This window comes from Bactrocera latifrons, unplaced genomic scaffold, assembly GCF_001853355.1.
Source record: "Bactrocera latifrons isolate USDA-ARS-PBARC rearing strain unplaced genomic scaffold, ASM185335v1 scaffold_10, whole genome shotgun sequence".
In the NCBI taxonomy this organism is placed as follows: Eukaryota; Metazoa; Arthropoda; class Insecta; order Diptera; family Tephritidae; genus Bactrocera; species Bactrocera latifrons.
The window spans coordinates 506491-529021 of record NW_017534408.1 but is presented as its reverse complement, the minus strand read 5'-3'; the positions used below and the strand labels follow the sequence as shown (position 1 = coordinate 529021).

Sequence of the window (22531 nt, the reverse complement as noted above, 5' to 3'; positions counted from 1 at the left end):
GACTTTCACTAATGAAAGCTTTTTCTAAAAATTGAGCATTAATTTTTTGTTACTATTTCACTATTTAAACGTAATTGTGCTTTTTCTCGAAAATTTGTTCGACAACATAACTCGAATAGTCAAGGTAGGTCGATTTTTCTAGGACAGCATAAGTTAAAAGTTAATATCAACCTTATACTTACACTTATGAAAGCTAATTTTAAGCATACTAGTATTTCAATACAAAATTGTATACACTAACACAAATACACGTACAGTTATTTACAATAGAAATACACATAGTAGTATTAGATGCTTATTTATACTTTACCTCATTATGAATGACGTTGTTTGGATTGTTGGATTTGTTGTTGTAGTAGTAGTAGTTGTTGTTGGTAGTAGATTGTAGTTGTAGAGAAGGTGTTGTTGTAGTTGTAGTAAATGGTAATAATCCGCATATATATTTGTTAATCGGTAGTATTAGTAGTAGTAGTAACGGTAGTAGTAGTAGTAGTAGTTGTAGTAGAAGTAGTAGTAGAAGAAGAAGAAGCAATTCAACAAAATCGGCAAAAAGCAAAAATTAGAGTCAAATTAAGAAAGAAATATAAAAATAGAAAAATCTATGAAAAACACATTATTTCACAATTTTCTTATGCAAACAGTTTCGCATGAAATTTCAACATTTTTAATATATTTTTTTTTTGGATTATTTTCCAATGAAACGATTTGCATGATTTTTTTTTGCTTTAATTTCTGCTTTGATTTTGAATAAGATTAAGTCTTAGAATACAATAATATATTTTTCAATACAATTTTGTAATGAAAATATCTTTATTTATTTAACTACGATTTGGTTTAGTAAGTAAATGTAGCGTGAGTTAGTAGAAATGCATAAAACTTTATCGAAAATAATGGTTAAGTTAGTAAGTAAATGCACGAAAAAAGAAACTCGAAAGTTTAGTAACAATCAAAAACAGACGAAAAGTGAAGATAATTGAGAAAAAACTTTTAAAATATGCTAAGCATACCAGAAAAAAAGTGATAGTAGTTGAAAGTGGCAAGAAAAAGTGAAAAGTGAGGAACAAGAGGGGAGCGAGAAAAGTGGGTGTGTATTAAGTGAAAGTAGCGGTAGTACAAAATATCAATAAATACGAACTAATACAATGGAACCAAACTAAACATAACGGCAATTGAACGCAACAAGAAATACACGCAAACAAGTGAAAGCTTCAAAGCTCGTCAACTAGTAATTGCAATAAACGCCAAAATAACACAAAAATATTAACGCAAGCCAATTACTTACAAAGATATAATAATTTTTCAATACGAAATCAAAGGCAACAGCGCAACACAGTCGTAAAAAGAGCCAACAAAAAAAAAAAAAAAAAAAAAAAATATATATATATATAAAAATAAAAATAAAAATTTTAGCGATAGAGAAAGAGTGTAAAGAGTAAGAGCGGAAAAATGCTAAAAGCAAACTGAGCTTACAAAATGATAAACAAGTCGCAAACTTACGAAAAGTGTACGGCGTTTTGTTTATTGTTGTTGGTAGTTTCGGAGTACAAGTGACATTTGGTGTATGTGTTAGTTTGCGGTGGGTTCAAGTGTATGAGGGTGGGTGTGTACGGCAAAGCCAAGTTAAGGGAGCTCGTGCATTTTAAAGCTTGATATTTGTTATGTGATTGTGCCTAAGCTGCTGGACAGCATATATTTTGTTGCATACTTTTGTGCGAGTGCTGCGGGTTGGCCTTGCAATTTACAAAGTAAGTGTGTATATCCGATTGAGTTATGACAATCTTATATTTTTATCTTCACATATGTATTTTTTTTTATTAATATGAGAGATTGTTATGTAAAATGGAAGTTTATACAAAATATATTAACGAAATAGTATGTGAAAAAATTTACATACAATAATAAGTAGAATAAAACTATTTTCTTTGTGCTTTATGGCATATGGAATTTTATGATTGTATTTTAATTCTGAAAAGTTGTAAAACGGTTGAGACAATAGCGACTTAGAGAATTTGATTACTTAAATTTATAACTTTTGTTTTTTATTCTTCATATGGCTTGGAAATGAATTTACTTGATGATAATTTTTCCATTGCTATTATTATTTGTATTTTAATGCAGGACTTATTTTGAATTACAATACAAATAATACAAAAAAGGTGTTTTAACATTTGTGTCAAATAGCTAATAGTACGTCACTTTCATTAGCAGACCATTTTAAGAGATTTCCATTTTAACCATAAATAACCAGGGCATTGGAGGTTTAAGCAAAATGTCGTCTACAAAAGCCCTAATTAACATTTTGTTATTGCTTCTTAGTCCAAATAGATTTAGATTTTTAAACTTGTGCTTTTGAGCTTAAACTTGTAGTTTCAAAAACGCTTCTTGGAATATTTTAAACTTTTTTAATCTTTACAAATCTTCATGAAAGCTTAAAGATTCTATGTACTATTGTAAAACGGTCGGAATCAGCCATTAGCACATCAGTTACATAGGGCTATCAATGGTAATATATAGTTTAAGCACAAACCAGAGCTATCGAGCTTGAATCTATATGTCGTCTACAAAAGCTCAAATTAACCTTTTATTATTGCTTCTTAGTCAAGATTTATTTAGATTTGTAAAATTTGCGCTTTGTGGTTTGGTGTCAATTTTAAACATATGGTTTTAAAAAGGCCTTTCGGGATTTTGTAGACTTTTCTAAATCTTTAAAAATATCAAAAAGCTTTCAGCTTTAAAAATTTTATTTTTCTATGTGTCTATGTGGAGTATAAATAAACTAAGCTATGCCAAGTTTCAATAAAATTCAACAGTTAGGAATATTCAATTTAAGAAAAAAGCTTCAGAAAAATACAAGTATATGTCAGACATATGTATGTGAAAGCTTTTCGATTTATCCGTATATAAATAGAAGAAGAAATAACTACTTTTCTACAGAGCGAATATTTACTGTAGATTAAGGAAACATCGCCCCTTTTCTGGCTATTTTAGAAGCTCGCTATAAATGGTTGAAGTTTTAAAAACCATACAAATGAAATTGGCGCTCTTTAGAGTCAAACAAAATCATTAGAAGTAAATTTTTTAGTATACTTAAGCCTTATGTAAACTATTTTCAGGTTTTCATTTAAAAGCTTTGCTTTTGTAAATAATTTTTTTTTTTAATATTAGAATCATTGGAAGTATTTGCTTAGGTATTTTCAAATTTTATGAAAGTTCAAAGCTTATCTCAAAGCTTCTGAAAAACACGAAAGCTTTGCTTTTATAAATATAGTTTATAATATAATAATATAATCGTTAAACGTTTTTTTTTTTTTTAATATCTTCAAGCCTTATGAAGGATCGTTGTTTTATTAATTAAGCAATATTTTCATAATAAAAACTGCGAGTGCTCTTTCTTACTGCGTCGAAAGCTCTTTTAAAAGTTTGTGAAAGCTCAAAGCGTATCTGAAAACTTCTAACAGCTCGAAAGTTGTGCTTTCGTAAATAAAATTTTGTAAATTTAGCATTATTTTCTTTAAAATTTTTTGAGTTTTTTTTTCAGTAAAAGCTCGTTGTTTTATTTTCTAAACAATCTTTCCATGTTAAAAAGTGTGTTTTTTTTTTGTTGCGCCGCAAGCTCATTTAAAAATTTGGCAAAGCTCAAAGCTTATCCAAAATCGTCCAAAGCGTAAAAGTTTCGCTTTTGTAAATTCAATAGTGTAACATTAAAAAGGGGACAAATTCAAGCTTTGGGTATAAGCTTTCTCGTTTTGTGTTTTGCTGTTGAATCAATTAGGTTTGTATAAATTTTCGTGAGGTGTAGAAGTGTTTGTGTTCAGTGACGCTTAATCGGTGTAAAAAATATCTAAAATTTAGCATAAGTGCATGCAAATTGAGTCGAAATTAAACACAATTTTTACGCGAGCTCGAAGTGTGAGCACATTGCCAACATTTCCATGATAATATTCAACAAATAAATTAAGTGCGAATGCAACCAAGTGCATGTAAATGCTTTTAAATATTATTTTGGTTGTGCTCTTCTATTGTTTGATTTATGTAAAATTTTTGCAGCAAAAATGCCAAAACAGTTTGTGCAAAAAGTGCGTTTCAATGTGCAGAAGCGTATAAATAAACGTTATTATTATTATTATTAGTTTACTGAATTATTAGAAAATTGTAAATATTTAATTAAGGGCATTTGTAAATAATTGCAATGCGCTTAGCTGTTTAGCTGTTTACTTGTGCGTGCGTAATTTTTTTTGTATTTGCAATTATTATGCACATATTTGCTGTTCAACTACGCCAACTAATGCATTTAAATGGAAATTTTCATTAAATTGATTTGTGATGTAAAATTTGTGCAACAACAAATAGTATAAATATTACGATTAAGTAAAACATTCGGAGGCCGATTTATATTATATGCAAATTTTGTTGTTTATTTCACTGATGAACAAATCTAATTGAAATTTTAAATGATGAAAAATTTAATTGTTTGCCATTGTTAACTTGTTCTCTTGTTGCTAGCCTCCACAAATTTACTATTCACGTCAAGGCAATCAAAATGGAATCGAAAATAAACTAATGCACTTTGGTGGTTGAAAAAAAAAAATGCGAGTAGCGTTATAAAAATTGTGTTTGCTTTGATTTTGGAAAATGTTCGCAACGCATGGTATAAGGATGCCATATGCAAAAATGCTTGTAAATTTGAATAAAAATTATGTTCCCCATTACTTTCGTTTGAAAGTAAATGCGATATTTTTTATATAAAGATGCACTATAATATTTACTTGTTATTGTTGCATATTAATGTTATAAAAAAAATTAGTAAAAGTAAAAAGAATTTACCGCCGGCAGCATCTGTTGTGCGTGTTTGAAAATAGAAAATCATTAGTTAACACTTCAAATCCTCAACCGTACGTTGTAATGTAAATATATTTATGTACATAATTACATACATTTACAAGGATCGTATACAAGTATATGTCACATAAGGCTTAAAACTATATTTTTTGTGAGTTTTTTGGTTTGGCGAAGTAGCTGGCGTATGTGAGATTAATGGATACTGGTTTCAGTTAGAGCCTTAAAATGGTTGACACGCAGTGGGAGATGAACGATTATTAACGCTTTGAGACTTTTGATAATTACCAACTAATTTCCTTCAATATTTTTGCAGCCGATTTTGAGAGGCTTTCCGCCTAGTGTGGTATGAAATTTGTAGTTAGTCTTAAATGTGAGGGTAGGTGTCTGAGTTTTGAAAGTGTGAGAAATCATGTGTTAACCGCCTTCCATGATTATTTGTTCGTATAGTATACCGTAAGTGAATGCATAATTAAATCGTTCTTATTTACACATATTTTACACTTATTTAATTGTTCATATTTTTTATTTCGTTTCGTTTATAAATATATACAATTTTTGATATACATATGTGTAATAGGCTAACATATTTTTATGAATAAATATCTATTTTTGTTTTTATTTCCAAGTAGTAACGACCAGATATTTGGCATGCCAGCCGGACAGTGCAATACCACTTTTCATATAAATTCGTACGATTCAAAAAAAATATTAAATGAAAAAGTTTCAGATAAGCCGCAGAACCACTTCTTTCTTCTCGAGCCTGTCTCTTATACACATCTAGATGTGTATAAGAGACATCCTTATGTTTATGAGCTAACTACCGTATTTATATATTATCTTAATGAAAACTTTTAGAATTGTTTTATTCTGAATGGAATAGAGATCGAACATAATCATTGCCAGGAGGCGGTTAAAAGTCATTAGAACTGAAGAAAGTCATAAGTCAACCTATTTCGTCCTTTTTATAGTTTTCTAAAGTGATTACACAGAGACAAATGGTTTGATACTGCGACCTACTGATTTTCTGGCCTGATAAAAAATCGAATTTGGACTCAAACAAGCAAAATTTTAGGTAAGATTCCCCTTTTTTTAAAGTAGCGATTTAGTCAACATAGCGCGTATTGCGAAATTTACAAATTATTTTCTTCAAAATTTTTACTCTATATTCTTGAAATATTTATGCAACGCCAGGTCGGGTACTAAACGAAATTTTACATTTACTGCCAACAGACTTGTTCTTGATGCAACCAGCAGCGAACTCAGCTCTTATATTCAGGGAATCATCCCTATTGGAGGCCAGTAATTGGATTTTCGAAAATCTTATAGAGTTGAATTTAAATTCGGATATCACTACTGCCTTCTCTTGTAAAGAAGAGTGGGAAGATAACCATTTATATGGATGCGTTCAAACTAAATAAGCGAGTAGGAGCTGGTGCCATTTCAGCAAAACTAGATATCGAAAACGTCATACATCTACCAGATTCAGAGATCACATCAATTAAAGAAAACATTATATTTCTGACTAGGAGTGTGCTTACAACAGGAGTTACATATGTTTATTTATAAACATAGTCCGGCGACTTTGGGAACTGTGAAGCAGATGAACTTGAAAGAACTGGCACCATTCTATGCTATATTCAGACTATGGAAAAGAAGGAATTTAAAAATATAGCTTAGTATCAGTGGAGTCAATCTCTGACGTGCTTAGCAAGCAGACAAACGTTTCATGCATGGATTATGGGCCAAAGATACGGACTATTACAATTTAAAAGGAATAATATTCGAACTGTAATGTGTCACGGTCTAAATGCAGACATGCCAGCAAGCCAAGAATACCAAATACTATCTATTGAATTTAGAAGCTGTCACGAGTTAGAAGAAGCTGAGAAAATTTAAAAATCTTCTATGTATATGTTCTACATTCTTCTCAGGTTTCTTGATGACCTTTAGGACGTTGAACTGTAAACCTTTCATAACGGTGAAATGAGAGGTCTTTAATTTCGGTGGTATTTATTATAATGGACCTTGTAAAAACGTACCCGCGTCTTTAAATAGTAATAAATAGTAACTTTATCTGTTTATAAACATTTTACTCGCATTAAAAAACTCTACGCAAAATATAAATCACTGCTATGTGAGTTATTAAGCTAAAAGCCGCACAAATCATGTTTTGCCATATTTTCATAAAATTACTAGACACTTACGTATGACATACTTTAATTTATAACATACATATAAATTACATTTTAACGTCTAAATTTATGACATAAAATAATATGAGCTAAATTACTATACAAGCCAGAAGCTAAACCCCATTTAAATTGATAACTATCAGTTACATATATATGTATAATATATGCTCCATCTACATAACATATGTATGTGCTTATTAATATACCTACATGACAACAAAAACAGTATTTACACTCACATTGGAGATATAGAACTTGTAATCCTTGCTAAAATATTTTACTCGCAAATAAAGCCTGCCCTACTTACTTAGTACATATTTACGACATACAAACACTACGCTGTTGCAATCTGCCTTAAATTTAGATTTAATATTGCATACATATTTATACGAATTTACAGCCTCCAAACAAAAGTGCATTGGTAGCCTTGTAATTACATTGCATATAAGCAAATGTTATGTGTGTATGGTATGTGTGTATGCATGTATGCCTTTGTGAGTTTAATAACTGCGTGTAAAATATCCACCTGCATAAGTCCACACAATATATATGCGCATGTTAACTCAAATATGTTTGGTATATGTTAGCATTTCGTGTGCATCTATATATATATATGTTTGTGGATCAAGTGTTAAGCAGCGACCTGCATTGCCGATTTGTTTGCCTATATTATGTGTGTTCTTCGTGGGTGTGTGTGTGATTGGATAGGCATTTGCTCATACATTGTAGGTAAGTTGGCAAAATATTTGTTAGCAAGGGAATACCCTGCAGGAAAACCAAAAATATATTTAATAAGCTATGTTTAGAAATAAACGAAATTTGAGATCGATATCCCAAAAACTGAGCGATTAAATCGCCCATATACTATATGTTTTAAAGGGTTACCGAAAATTTCGTTTGGCTTTATCACACGTCGTTGCAAACTGAGTATACGTTGTTCAGAGTAGAAGAAACATAACTATAACTTACGAAAGTTTTTTGTAACGATAAGAGGGTAATTTTATCAAGTAAAGTGAACACCTTCGAGGTCATATTTCAGCGACTGGAATTATGTATATTGTATTAAAAACACTTTGAAACTAGCAAGTATTTCCCAGTACATTACTAAAATATGAGTACTTCAAATAAGTATATTCTTCAATATTTCCTACAGGGTATCTTCGTTCTGCTGACTACACGTGTCTATGTGTGCGTATGTGGGCATGAATTTGAATACCTTCATATGTGCTTGGAATTGGGTCGAGTATGGCCTTATCAGTACCAAAAGCTGTACCGAATAGTAGGCTTTGAGTGCAGCACTCATACATATGCACCCCCACACACACTTGGTTAGCTATATGCCTGTGTAACAGCCATATGCCATGTGTCTTTCATTGTTTTTGCTAGCACTTTTGCCCTACAATGGCTTCATATGTGTAGCATACTTGCGCTATTGTATTTGTTTTTGTTGTTGTTCGGTCAACAATTCGGTTGGCGAATAAGTGGTCATGTCAAATGTTTGAACCACTCGGCGCAGCGACTTTACACCGGCAGCGATAATAACAACAACAACAAAGGCGAGAGCGCAAGAACAAAAATCAAATAAACTAAATGACAGACAACGGCAACGATAAAAGCAGCTCAACAACGCGACAACAACACCAACAAGAACAACAATAACAATGGTAATAAGAGTGGCAACAACAAGAATGGCAATAGCCATAATAGAATTGTGCTATCGTGTCGAGTTCAGTGCAGTTGTCGAGTCAAGTAAAGTTGAGTTAAGTTGAACTGAGTCAAGTTGAATCACCGTTGCAGGTGCAGCATGGCATATGACAACTGGCAATTCGAAACCGGCGGTAAGTACGATAAGTGTTGCACGACAGTGTCGCACCAATGTGTGCCATATGTGATATGTGTTGGCGTGTGTTTGTGTATAAAGTATATCATATGTGAGAGTGTGTGTGTGAATGTTGCAAATACTCGTTCTTTGCATGTATAGGTGGGTGAGCTATTATGAGCGCTACTGACACACTTATTTGCCTGGCTAATAAACCTACATATACATATACTAACACATACACATATACATAATACAAATACATACACATATATTTGAAAAATTATATAGCAGCCTTTGTGGGGTCAATTTCAATTGCGGGTATTGCGTGAGATGAAAGTAAGCAGCTTCATTGACGGCGCTCCACAGTCCATCTGCTACGCAAAACAATGCACACGGACACATTTGTGAGTGAGCCCTTATTATTAGTGCCATTGTTTGTATTGCATTCGCTTAGTCTTCCTCGCCTTGCTGTTGTGGCGCTATGCTGTTGTTGTTTTTCGTTTCTCATATATCGCCCACGTTTGCTGACCACATTTAAATGACCCTATTCATTACTTTTTGCTGACATGTTACTTACCATTTTTAATCGAAAAGAGTACGGTTATTTTGAAGTGCGCGCTTTGGGAGCACAAATAAATGGGTTATGCGAAAGTTGCGTGCTTTTATGTTAGTTGCAAACTCAATACTTTAGCGCCTCATATTAGCAAAGCTTTGCAGAAAAATATGCTTAGCTTGGTTGTGAACTTAAATTTCCGATTCATGGTTCAGAGCTTTGCTATGTCATGTACTTTATCATGCGAAGATCATTTCTATAAAATGCGATACCGAACTTGTCTCATTTAGGGAAAACGACTTTCAAAAAATAGGTTACATACTAGTTACTATGGTCAACCTGGAAGTAAAGTGAACGTTTGACCAAACAAATCCGATAGGCTTCTAAAAGCATACATTGTACTGGGAGTTATTTGGTAGGAACTGAAACTGGGGCGTATGCCCATGACGGCGGTTTTTGCCAGTTCTGACTTCATATAAAATTAGTAAAGAGTCCTTTCACATGATTTAATAAAAGGGCACAACCTCGCTTTCGGAAAAACTAAATACATTTGGTTTCGAGGAGTATTTATAGAAGTCTCTGACAGCAGGCCTCTATCAAAAGTCGCGAATTCTTGGCAAGAAAACTAGCATTCAAAAATCAAAATAAATATATATGTCAGCCAAATGGAAAGAAATAAGCTGATTGTCCTTCTTATTCGCTTGACTTGACTCATTTTGTACTCTAGAGAATACCACACTAGTTGAAAAATGGAGCACTGGGAGAAACTTAAGGATGTTACGATAGTTTTTTAATGTAAGAATTGACTATTCTGAAGCTTATATTAATATTGAGAACTAACCTGCATGCGGTTGGGTTGCAAAACATATCAGATTAGCTGTAGTCCAATATTGCAAGAAAAATAAAATTCCTATCCTACCTTCAACAGGTACCAGCAACCATTTCTTTAACATACATCCATCAAAGACTTGAGAATGCTTGTGAAATCTCTACACTTGAAACAGAAGTGTGGTGGGAAGAAATGTTGCTAACAAGATCTCGCAGCTTTTGTGTTAGGCTGCAAATATATTCTTTGTAATAAAAATTATCATACAAATTTATTGTCGTAAAATAAGTATATGAAATGGTCGACATATACTGCTCTGAACTTTGTATTTTACTTGTTGAACTGTAAGCTGCAGACTTCACACAATAGGTTATATACTATATATACCTTAGAGTCACTTACTTTTTGTAAAAAAATTTGCATCAAATATCACTGATTCACCTTGCAACTTTTACCCACTTCATTGCAGCTTCAATGAAATGCGAAAAAATATTTTTTTTTTATTACAAAGAGTGTCTTCTTCTCTTAAACTGCCCTCCAAAAATAATTATGCCGAAAGCATTTTTTCGTTTTTGTTTACATAAATCTTTCATATTTTCATGGTTTTATTACACAAGTAAGGACGCGCTGTGAACAAAGTCATAAAAGTCGTTTTTTCGCTTACTGACTATCTTCTCTTGACCTGCCACATGCATAATCCAGATAAGAAACATTGCATATATGCATATGAGCCACAGTATTCCGTTTGTTTGCGGCACAGCGTTGCATTCAGACCATTATTTACGCTAGTCTGCTTGGTGCCGCTGTTCTGCTCAAGGCCGAGTGACACTAAAAACGAGAGCAGGCGGACAACAGCGCCGTATACAGCAAGCGTTCAGGCGTCGCATAAATGTAGCAGCTATAGCGTGGACAACAACAACAGCAAAGGACACCACAAAAGCGATTCAGACAATTTCCTTGCTTAACTTTTCAACTTTTTATTGTGATAGTTGTCGTTTTGTCACTTTCATTTCCATAACATTATTACTTTCATACACACAACGACGCAGTGAGTTCATATAATTCGTAGACTTAAAATTTTTATTTTTAATTCCGACTTGAGTGCGTTCGCTGGCACACCTGGTGCTCATGAAATGCGACATGATGGAGCGCGTTCAATGAGTTGAAAGCTGAAAGGATATACGCCACTCGGTGTGGGTAATGAAGTGTGCGTTTACATGTGTGTATCCGTGTGTATGTGTGGGTGATAGCGGTGAGTGTGTGCCTGTGTGTTATGCGCTTACAGGTAGTGGTTTGGTGAGAGGTTCGTTCATGGACGAYGGTCTCATACGACTTACGTGACATACAATAGGTAGATCCAAAGCATTAAATTAATAAATACCAGGTGTTAATATGTGTGATATACATAATTTAGGAAGGCACGTTGGTTTGGCATGTGTTTTTTTCGATTAGCTAATCGAAGTTTGGTTTTTTTTTTGCCTTCAAGTGTGCATGTGTATGTAATTGATGATGTAGCTACGTTCACGCTTACCTGCAAGAGAAAAGAGTGGAGAGTAAAATTGCATAATTAGTATGAGGGAATGCAAAAAGTTTSTAATTAGTTTCATTTACTGAATGTACTTTACGCATTATTAATGAATCAGCTATTTTTGCTCCATTTAAACACACATGCATTCAAACAAACGCTTATGAAGTGTGTAGAATACATGAGGTTGTATGTCACTTTCAGTATATATATAAGTATAAAGATAGTAACGGGAGATGGAAAAMGAAAATTGTGTTGTTGGGTTAGCGAGAATTCCACGTATCGAGACTGGTCTTAAATGAACTAGTTGTGGACTAGTTGATAAATGTGTAAATGGTACTACGTTGGAAAAAAATTATATTGTTTATATTAAATTTAAATTTTACCCTTATAATATTATTATTTTACAGGCGTATACCAGGGATTCCAATCTGCTCATATAGAATGTAATACAAATACATAAATCGTTTAATAATATTAAAAATTTTTATTTTTTATTTATTTGGTAATAAGTAATGAATTTCAACATCCATTCTGTCGTTTGTATTATTTGCACGGTCATCTCAACATTCTATTCCTTACAAGTTCCTGCAATATTCTCGCGTAAAGCTGTATAAGCAGTCCACTGTGCGCATTTTGCAGCATGCGCATATTTAAGCAACCGCTACTTACTGCTTAATCATCTAATTAGAATACTACAACAAACACCAAACAGTATGATAGGTATGGACATAGGCAAACCTGCTTATGCACCCACACATCTCGCGCATGGCTGMCGTACGCTTTCACTTAATTATATACTATATATTTATATACAGATGCATGTGTAATTAACTATTTCGTCTTTACTCCTCCTCTCATTAATAACAGAAGTAATGTAATTAATCTTCATCTAATTTCTCGGCATCATTTACGCGTTGCGGTAGTGACGAAGCTCAGACGGTTGTTAAGCAAGTGTGATCCATGCAAAAAATATGATATGTAAGAAAGTATACATATATTAGGGCTGGCATATTTTTGGTGCAAAAAGTTAATTAGATTGTCTTGTGGACAACAAGTTTTATTTAGCGCTGATTTTTTAAAGCTATATACTTGAATCSTAAAAATTTATGCCTGGAAAAGGTAACTTTTGAGATAAATCTTCGATATTTTTAATTTTTTAAAAATCGCCAAAATCGGAATCGCTTTTATAAACAAAATTAATATCTTAAAACTGCATAATACTTGCAAACAGTTCAAATTTATTTTGATTTATTTTGTCATTTTGGCATCGATAGCTGTCCAATGTTTATTCTCTGCAACATTCACAAACGATTTGGAAAAAAAGTTAAATTTATATTTGTGTTAAACTTTTTTTCGATGTAGTATTTAGTGTTCAAACRAAATTGTTATAGTGAAGGAGACGTTATTTGAGCCATACAAGAAAAGTAAGTAAACTAGTGGTTACGTATACGCAGTGGCATTTCCTGTTATATCCCTAAAACTGCTATTTTGATAAAATTTTAAAATTAATCGAATTTTTAAGACCTTTTCTCAAAGTATAGTATATAATACAATTTTAAACAATATTTTTCAGTTTGAATATTACATCCGCCATTAAAAGTTATACTTATAATAATAAAGAAACTATATGTATAGCCATATGAGCAAACTAGTGGTTACGTATACGCATTGACATTCAATTACCTTTGACTTATTGGGAATAAACAATAAATGTCGTATAATTTTCTAAATTTATTCGGTACATAACTACATTTCCAAGGTGTGGATATATAGATAACCTTTTTGAAGTGTGGTAGTTTTATGAGTTGGTCTTACATACATATATKGTTACGTACATCTMTAKARARRGSKYWWRWKWTAWWRYKSWRAWRTRTWTKWRRARRARARAGWKWTWWWRAKWTWWWAWAWWWKMSSYGKRGWKTWTRWMAYRYRCRWRRGARWRTKTKWRAAWWTTTYKWRRWGTRTATATAYAMARWSWSMGTRYWMKRKSCYMWRWKTTTKWGAKATMKMKMTSWKATWTKYYMMWMSYTTTTYYCTCAAATATMCTACTCATCTATCGTAATCTACCRYACTGATCGATCAGATATTTRTCCTTGAACGAATAACTCGGAAGCAKAAAGAAGARGAAGAGCTCCACTCCATTAGAAAGAYCAGKTKKAGAAGGACCTGGCTTGGTTGGAATTTCCAATTGTCGCCAGCAGCGTAAAGAAAGAACTGTCATGCTGTTGTAAACTCGGCTATAACCACGTAAGTGGTGTCTACCTCGATAAAGAAGAAGAACAGTACAATTTTGTAGGAAATGATTTTGATCTGACTGAACTASCGTATAGCTGTCATAAAAACCCTTTTATGCCATATGAAATGTGCCGAATTTAACTGTTTTTTACTTATATTTGCGCTTAGACTATTACGTTTAGATCTGCCCCTTTGCTAAAAGTTAGTATTTTAAGTATTTTATGAGTTTCATACGAAAATCGATTTAAAATGCCAYAATTTATTATTCCCTTCAAAAACTAATTTTTCTGCTATCCCTTCGAAATGCTGCCCGGTGTACAAAAGCAAATGTATGTTAGTTGTAGGTTGCTTATCTTGAAAACAGCAGTGAGTCACACTAATCGCATATTCACAATTCATTGTGTCTGTTAGCACTTCTTGACACGMTTTGTATAAGTTTTCATGCATAGTTAACCCGATTGACAAAAGCTCCTCATCATGGAAACAAGCATGCACTTTATATTTATTTTAACTACAAGCAACAATTGCCCACACTGTAATCATTTTTCAATGACAACCGGTTTTTGCACMAGTGCCTCTCCATGCGGCTAATTCCGGAGTCAATTTTGTAGACTTGCACAAAACTTTTATCTACTTTGCACATGAACGCACTGTCACGAGAACAACAAGTAAGCAACATTAAAATACGTAAAGCATACAAATTTCACAAAAAAAAAAAAAAAAAAAAAAAAAATTTGTTAGTCGCAAGAAAAAAATACAGTTATCTCGGCGTATGTGCACTGCGCAGCACTACACGCATATTTGCGCACATGTGTGCATTTATTGAATGGGAGCATGTGTGTGTGTGTCTGTGATTTCGTTAAATAAATTATATTACATCAATTTCATTAATATTATCCTATTCTGCGTGGTGAAATGCCGAAAGCTGCTTGCTTTTGTCACGGAAATTGCATTTTCCAAGCGACTGAGCTTTTATTAAAATGAAGTCTGGCGCTGCTGCTGTTTGTTTTTTTTCTGGCAATTTCGAAATTGTTGAAAAGCGCTGTAATTCCATAAATTGYAAATTATATTGCTGAAAGCCTACTCAGTGGTTATTGAGCTCATTTCTGCGTGTCCGTGTGTGTGGCTGTGTGCGCTTATTCACTGAAGTGTGTGGCTTAATCCTTTGATTGCATTGCTGCGGTGACTGCGTGCAGCATAATGCATGGATTGTTGTGGCAGCCATTCAGTTTTAAAATTTTGTTGTAGCGTTGAGGCGAATTTGATGAATTGTCTTTAATTAATAAATTACTTCATAAAAATATACACAWATTTTCTTATTTCCTACAAAACTTATCTTTGCAAAGATATACGAACTCGAATGCGCCATTGTGCCTTTTTAATCAAATTTCATTGACGTTTGATTCAACAAAATATATTTAAATTGYCACTTTAATTATTTATTCATTGATGCTGTGTATTTTTTTAACACCCGCTATACTTTTTCATTAATACAATATTAGTCATACATAATTAAATGCAATGTGGCCGGCATATCCTGCGCCTAAAGAGCTTTACAATAAGCGCAAACTTAAAAAAAAAAGCAAAAATTAAAAACTCCCAATAAAAGCGTTTCAGTTATTTAATTAAAATAAACTGTGCGGAAAATTTTTTGTGCTCATAATTATTATTTTATTTTCATACTACTTGCTGCCTGCTCTGTGTGTGTGTGCCGCACATTAAAGTAAAGACGTGAGCTTCAAAAAAAAAAATATATATATATATATATAATAATAAAATCATTTAATTGAAATAAGCGCCAGTAATATGATGAGCAAAGTTAAATTGCAAAAAATGCAACAAAAATATAATTATAATAATAAAGTAGTTATGCAAACTATCAAGCAATAATGAGCAAATCGGCGGTTGCGTATACGCAATGACTTTTAATTGCATTCGAGCAACTATTTTAATTATTACATTGCTTTCTGCTTGCGCGTAGGAATTCGCAGCATTTTACAACTATTAATCAAATTATTACGAAATAGCGGAGAATATGCAAATATATGAAATACTTATGAGTATTTGTGTGTAGCTCATTTTCATAACTGCTTTTTCTTCCTATTTTTACATTAGCATATAAATAGATTCTTATTTAGTTTTCGGATCGGCTGTGAGCCAATGCATAATGTATTTGCTTAACAGAGTGAAAGTAGGAGGATGGAGTCATGTGTAGAAGTTCACACCAATGAGAAAGTTCTCTGATMKCCATTCACTTGGGAGTGGCCAGAAACGATTMTTTTACATATGACTCAAGCAGCTCACCACAGTTTAGTTTATAGCTGCAAATCATATCCTGATCAGGTAAAGTAGGCGAACGTATCAGGAATCAGAGTGGTGGTGGACAYCGAAAATTCTTTGATATATTTGCATGTTTTCATAAATCGTGTTCTATATGCTAATTACATAGAATCGTCAGTTGTTGGCAGGAGAGTTACCTCTCACAAAGAATTGAAATAAAAGCTTCTGGCGACAAACCAAATATAACTAAACTGATATTGTGAGTATGTTTGTGTTAATATACCTCAAATCTGTCGTGTGCTTTGAATGCTCCTTTTATATGAGTTTTTCCTAAAAAAATATATACAAACTAAAAAMCATAACAATGACTGTAGCATGGACGTTCGAGTATTCTCCATCAATTGACTAGTGCAAAAGCGTTTGGAAATGATAAAAGAATAGAACGCAATTCAAAGCAGATTAGAAGCTTCTGGAAACGAAGGAAAGAATAACAAACATTAAGTGGAAAATAATTTACGAGCACTATGGGATGGAAAAGGAAAGAAAGGAACGTGATTGAATTTTTGAGGGTTTAAAATGATKTATCTCGATTTCCGGTAAAACTACGAATCCTGTAGAAAAATATATGGCAATATTGTRGATAATRAAAAGGTCTAATTTATATCTATACTTTTGTATAAAAACTTTTATTGCATATCTTCAAAATTTAAATATCTGAAAAATCCATATAACCCAGTTTKTGGGTYTTTTATTTTTATCYTGTTAAGCAATTTTGATTTTTTGCAATTTCTGAGCAATTTTTCATTGGTTGGGACATCAGAGGGTAAGTTYACACTAAATTTTGCGAAAGATATACCGAATATTGTATTGAATGAATGTATAGGAATTTCGCCTATGAGTTTCTTGACACAAAAACGAAATTTTAGCTGAGAGAGTTAACGAATTTGTAAAAGATTTCGATTTCAGTGCATGAATTGGAATATAAGGAGACTAGTTCAAAAGTACAAGAGAAGTTCTGGCAATCATTAACGAAGAATTCTAACTTTTGGTAAGTCAAAGTACTGAGTAGAAGTAGGCTGATTCGGAAAGAATAAATCTTCCGGCAATTAAAAAGTGGTCAATTAACATAACTGTGACAGAYGATGATGCTACTATTATTACTAACRGCGAAAAGCRCTCATCRGTGTACCGACATATTGTCGAGGATATGAGCCRAATATGCCACCACGCATAAACTGGCGCTCTGTGAGACCATGGGTCTCATTAAATGCTATTCTTAAAAGAACGATTTGACAGCTGAGACGTTTTCGAGAAATATTGTAATTTAAATATTTTCGAAAGCAAAGTTCCACGCAGTTGATTAAACGAAGAGCTGTTCGAGATATACAGGTACATACGACATGTAATACAAGGTTGGTTCCAAAGTAAAGAGGACTTAAAAAAAAAAAAAACAGAACAAATAATTTTTTCGGCAATTTATTTTATTGGAAATAGTCTCCTTTTGCTTCAATACAGCTTTTTGTACAGCCCAAAAGCATGTCTCGTTGGGCGGTATGACCGCCAGTATGCCAGTGCAAGCCTTTTGAATGGCCTCTTCGTCGGCATAACGCTTTCCTTCCATGGGCAAATACATTTTTCCGAAAAGGCAGAAGTCGCACGGTGCGATATCAGCTGAATACGGGGAATGGTTAATGGTTAAAATGTGATTTTTGGTCAAATAATCGTGCTTCGAATGTTTGATTCTGAGAAATTTTTGGTCGTCAGTCAATTTGTGCGGAACAAACCGTGCACACATCTTTCGTAAGCCCAAATGTTCGGTCAAAATGCGATAAGTCGATGTTTTGAAGGTGTTCGATTCCATTTCCATGAATGTCAATGTTGATTTTGACTGATTTTTGATGAATTCACGCACAGTTTCGTTGGAATTTCCGGTGATCATGGATTTTGATTGGCCCACATGTTGATCGTCATTTATGTCCCCACGACCATTTTGAAAAAGTTGAAACCACTCTTGCACTCTGCTACGGGATAATCAAACATCGCCATAAACTTATTTCTGTTCATCAAGTTAAACATTTCGGTAAAAGTTTTACCAATTTTAAAACAAAATTTGATGTTGGCTCTTTGTTCGAAGCTCATTTTCGCACCGATAACACAAACATACCGACACTTAAATCGCAATAAATAATGACGTCCGAATGGATGACAACACTTCAACTCCGAGAGTATTCGACTTTGTACCCCTTGGGGAAAGCAAAGGAAGACCTCCACTTCGTTGGAAAGACCAGGTGGAGAAAGACCTAGCTGCTTTTGAATAATTGGTGGGTATTACAAATTAAATTATATTCAATGAAACTTCAAATGATTAAGTTAACGTTTTGCATTTTTGTATTATTATTCCTTTATTCCTGCCTTGTACGAGGGTAAAGCGCTTCTTTAGTAAAGCTATTACAGTGCTTTTTGTCAAAAATTTGTATAGACCAAAGACTTCAAATTCTTTGTCTTTCCAAATATAATTTTATGACCATTTTATGTGCTTGCTTTTGGATTTAAGTTAAAATAGCAGAAACATGCTGACTATATTTAAATTTTCAAGTCATACTCATAAGCTCTATCTCTTTGAATAAACATACATAATTTCTCTAATAAAAAATTACAATTTCATTAAACCAATATTTTAAATTACTCTTATATTTTAACAAAGAAAATATGTACATAATTTCCACTATGAAGGATGCTACCATTTGCCAAAATTAGATTTCCACAAATTATGATAATAACGTTGAGAGCACTTCTAAGCAGGATTAGTATAACAATTAATTAAACAGACACAAATATTAGCAAAGTGTCACTCGCGCGCACACACACACACACACACACAAATGCTACATATGCATATTATTTACACACATGCACCTATGTTTGTACACATTTCCATCGGGTTGTGTTAATGATCGTTAAAAGCAAGGTGTCTTGTCAGATATTTACAATTAGTGCAACAATTAAGCGAATKTGCATGAGTCTGCATAAATTCGTTGGTATTTGCTAGAAAAAAGAAGAATATGCAAAACAATGAAGAAAGGAAGTGCAACCAGGAAAGGAGCGCATTTACCATAGCGGGCAACTTTGCTAAGTTGGCTGGTTTTCCGCAACATACACACCTACACACTSACTTCTAGTGATGTAAATAAGTAAATATTTGCAGTTCTCCATATATAAGTATATTTACTTTTATATATGTGCAAGTGTTTGCAGTAATTTATATGTTTGTTAAATGCAAACACACTTAGCAAAGGTGTGCAGAAAGCTGGCGGAGGGAGGTGGTAAGAAGTGCGAAGAACGGGAGCGCGGCCTACAACGAGAAGCAGTGAATCGTGCAAACTAACAGTGACAGCGCAAATATTTGTGCTTTGAAAATAATAATACATTTGCGAAATGCAGTTCATTTGCTTCAATGAAAAGAAGACTAGTGTGGAACTAGTTCACTGCGGAGCAGATTTAATTCTGGTTATTAAGAGTATATAGCTTGTTTGATAAAAAAAATTTTTTTTTTTTATAAAAGTTGTTAAAAAAATCCTCATTTTTGCTTCAATCAAACGGTAACGATGAAGCAAATATGCGAATTCAGCAAGTTTTCTCCGAAAAGCGCTTTCGTGTYTTTTTGCGACTTTGTGTGTTATTTTTCATCTCCCTTCCGTAGAACTGGGTCTATAATCACTAACTTGAGAGCATGTATGTAGCCATGCTTTCTTGCAAATCTTAATTATGTATTTATATATATACACACATATACATAATTGTATGTGTGTGTATATATATGCAGATGTTTAGTTAGAGTTGATTTAAGTGGGCGCTTAGTCAAACATGTGGCATTTCCTTTATGTTTATGCACTCAGGAGTAATTAAGCAAGTATATTTAAGTATGCTTTTGTATATTATCATGCCTGTTTGTACGTTTGTGGTGATTTTAATTAAATTAGCATGTGTTTGCTTCATTGTTAATTAACATTATAAAAGAAGTATTTCATTTCAACTGCGCATTCGTAGAGATAAATGTATACATACATACATATATATATATATATATATGTACACATGCATGTACATAAACATAAGTATGTGTTCATAACTTTCCACTAATTTGCACTTATATCAAACGGAAGATAAAAGCGAAGCCACAAAACCTCAATGCAAAGTGATAGCACAACACTTCTACGCACACATATATGAAAGTATAATTATACGCGTGTAAATAAAATTAAAATATTACTGAGATCTGCTCTTTTCTTATTATTTGCTTACTGTCTTGACTTAATATAATTTTCGAAATTGTTGAATGCTCGCTGTACTATCATTCTTGAGACTATAGAGTGTGTTACAATAAATATATATTGTTTAAGAACAGAAGAGAATGGAAGGACAAGCTTGATTTTTTATGAAAATCTTTCTTGGTAAATTTAATTATTGGTTGACAATAGAGAAATTAAWTTGGAAGCTTTTCAAAAAATAAGCATTTTAAATATTTTTAATAATAATTTTTTTGAAGACGTACAAAGTGAGTAAAACTGTTTATCATATTTTTAGAGTCGAGCGGGTTAACTCTCGATGAATAAGTTTGAGATTTCTTTTTAAATAGAGTGTTATTTTTAGGTAAGGATTAAGAGATACTGGCTAGCAGGAATTCGGCCACAAAATTTTATCAGAAATTAAGGTGGTTAAAGTCCGAGCTGGCTTCTGTACAGGCAGSAAAGAAAAAATTGTTAACACACAAAGTACACTAGAAATGTGGTGTGAACACTACTCGAATCCGCTAAATCGTGGAAGCAATAGTACTATGAACGAAGCCAAGCCCCCACYAACATTCTATCGCGACACATAGTCGTTCCGCTACCCGTCCAAGATGAGGTGAAACAACTCTATGTGGCTTAAGAACAACGAAGCCTCAGTGGTCAATGGATTATCTCTTGACAAACAGATCGGGATCCATCACCTTCATGTCGATTTTAAWGCCGCTTTCGATTGTTAGGATTTGCCAATTTGATGCCGTGTTTAAATTTGGTATYCCAGTAAAACACGTGCGGCTGTGAACGATGTCAAGCACAACCATTAGCTACGTTAAAATCGGGATTGATATTCCGAGCCATTCGATACTAAATCTGGTTTTAGACAGGGTAATTCTCTCTAGTGCATCTTTTTCAATACAATGCTGGGAAAAGTAGTAAGTTCCGTTAATCTGAACCGCAGTGACACTGGATACTTTAAAATTAYAATGCTACTGGGATGCGCAGACGATACTGTCATCAGAGGCCTTAACAACAGGGGCGCAGCATTTTCAAGCCTARTAAAAGATCAGAAGAGGTTGACTTTTTTTGTTCACCGAGAGCAAGATGAAGTGTCCTAGACCATACAGCCCCTTCTAGTGTTGTTTGAAGCAATATACTCTAGAGAAACAGCACAAGCCTTCAAATACTATCAACACAAGCATACCACAAAAGCACTTTCAGCACTACCCATTGATGGTGTATAGGTTAATGTTTCAACTTAATAGCCATCAATCAAGGTTTTTATCGAACCTATTGAGTTGGTGGATAAAGTTTAATTGGCTACTATATGGGAGCAAGGTGACCATAATGACRGTCTGCGTGCAGGTGCTCCCATGCCTCTATTTCCAATCAACCAACCTAGATAGAATAGTGATGTGGAAGACATGGAGAGTCCATAACGGTAGTGTAAAGCTGAAGCTTGAGTGCAACCGAAGTTAACTTTTTTTAGGGTTTTTAATTCGACTTTTTTCGAAATAATTTTTAAGTAAATGCTGGTAAATCGTTTTTATTCAATTAATTTACACAAACACCATGGTTTCAATTATAAATGTACRCAATTATTATTTAATATATTATTTATTAAAACAAGCATCATGTGGACAATATCAGTCATCATAAGCGCACTGAAATACAGTTTAAAATAAAATCCTACATTTTTATTATCGGAATGGGCGCGAAATTTATCCATCGTAGAATGTAGAATATGAATTTCGCAGAAGATTAATAAATAATAATATTAAAAAAATATTTATATAACTAGCAAGAAAGGTCTTTTATCTGTTATACAAAGTAATTTTTGGCATACATATGTATTCCCTTCTTTGGGGTTAAAAAAAAAAAAAAAGATTTATTGCTTTATGCCGTGCAATTTGTCTATAGTTACAAGTAGCAATTTTATATTACTATCTCCTAAAATATTTATGGAGTACAGA

The 22531-nt window shown here is 33.0% G+C and overlaps 1 protein-coding gene across 4 annotated transcripts in view; it reads right to left on the bottom strand.

The window, feature by feature from the left end:
• The window catches only part of LOC108966362 (complexin), a gene marked incomplete at its 3' end in the record, with an annotated part of 186337 nt that overhangs the window by 92013 nt on the left and 71793 nt on the right, over positions 1-22531 (bottom strand). The window contains 1 exon segment of one of the 4 annotated variants that reach the window (XM_018929214.1): positions 4825-4836. In XM_018929214.1, coding sequence (XP_018784759.1) covers positions 4825-4836 — 12 coding nt within the window. 4 annotated transcript variants of the gene reach the window in all.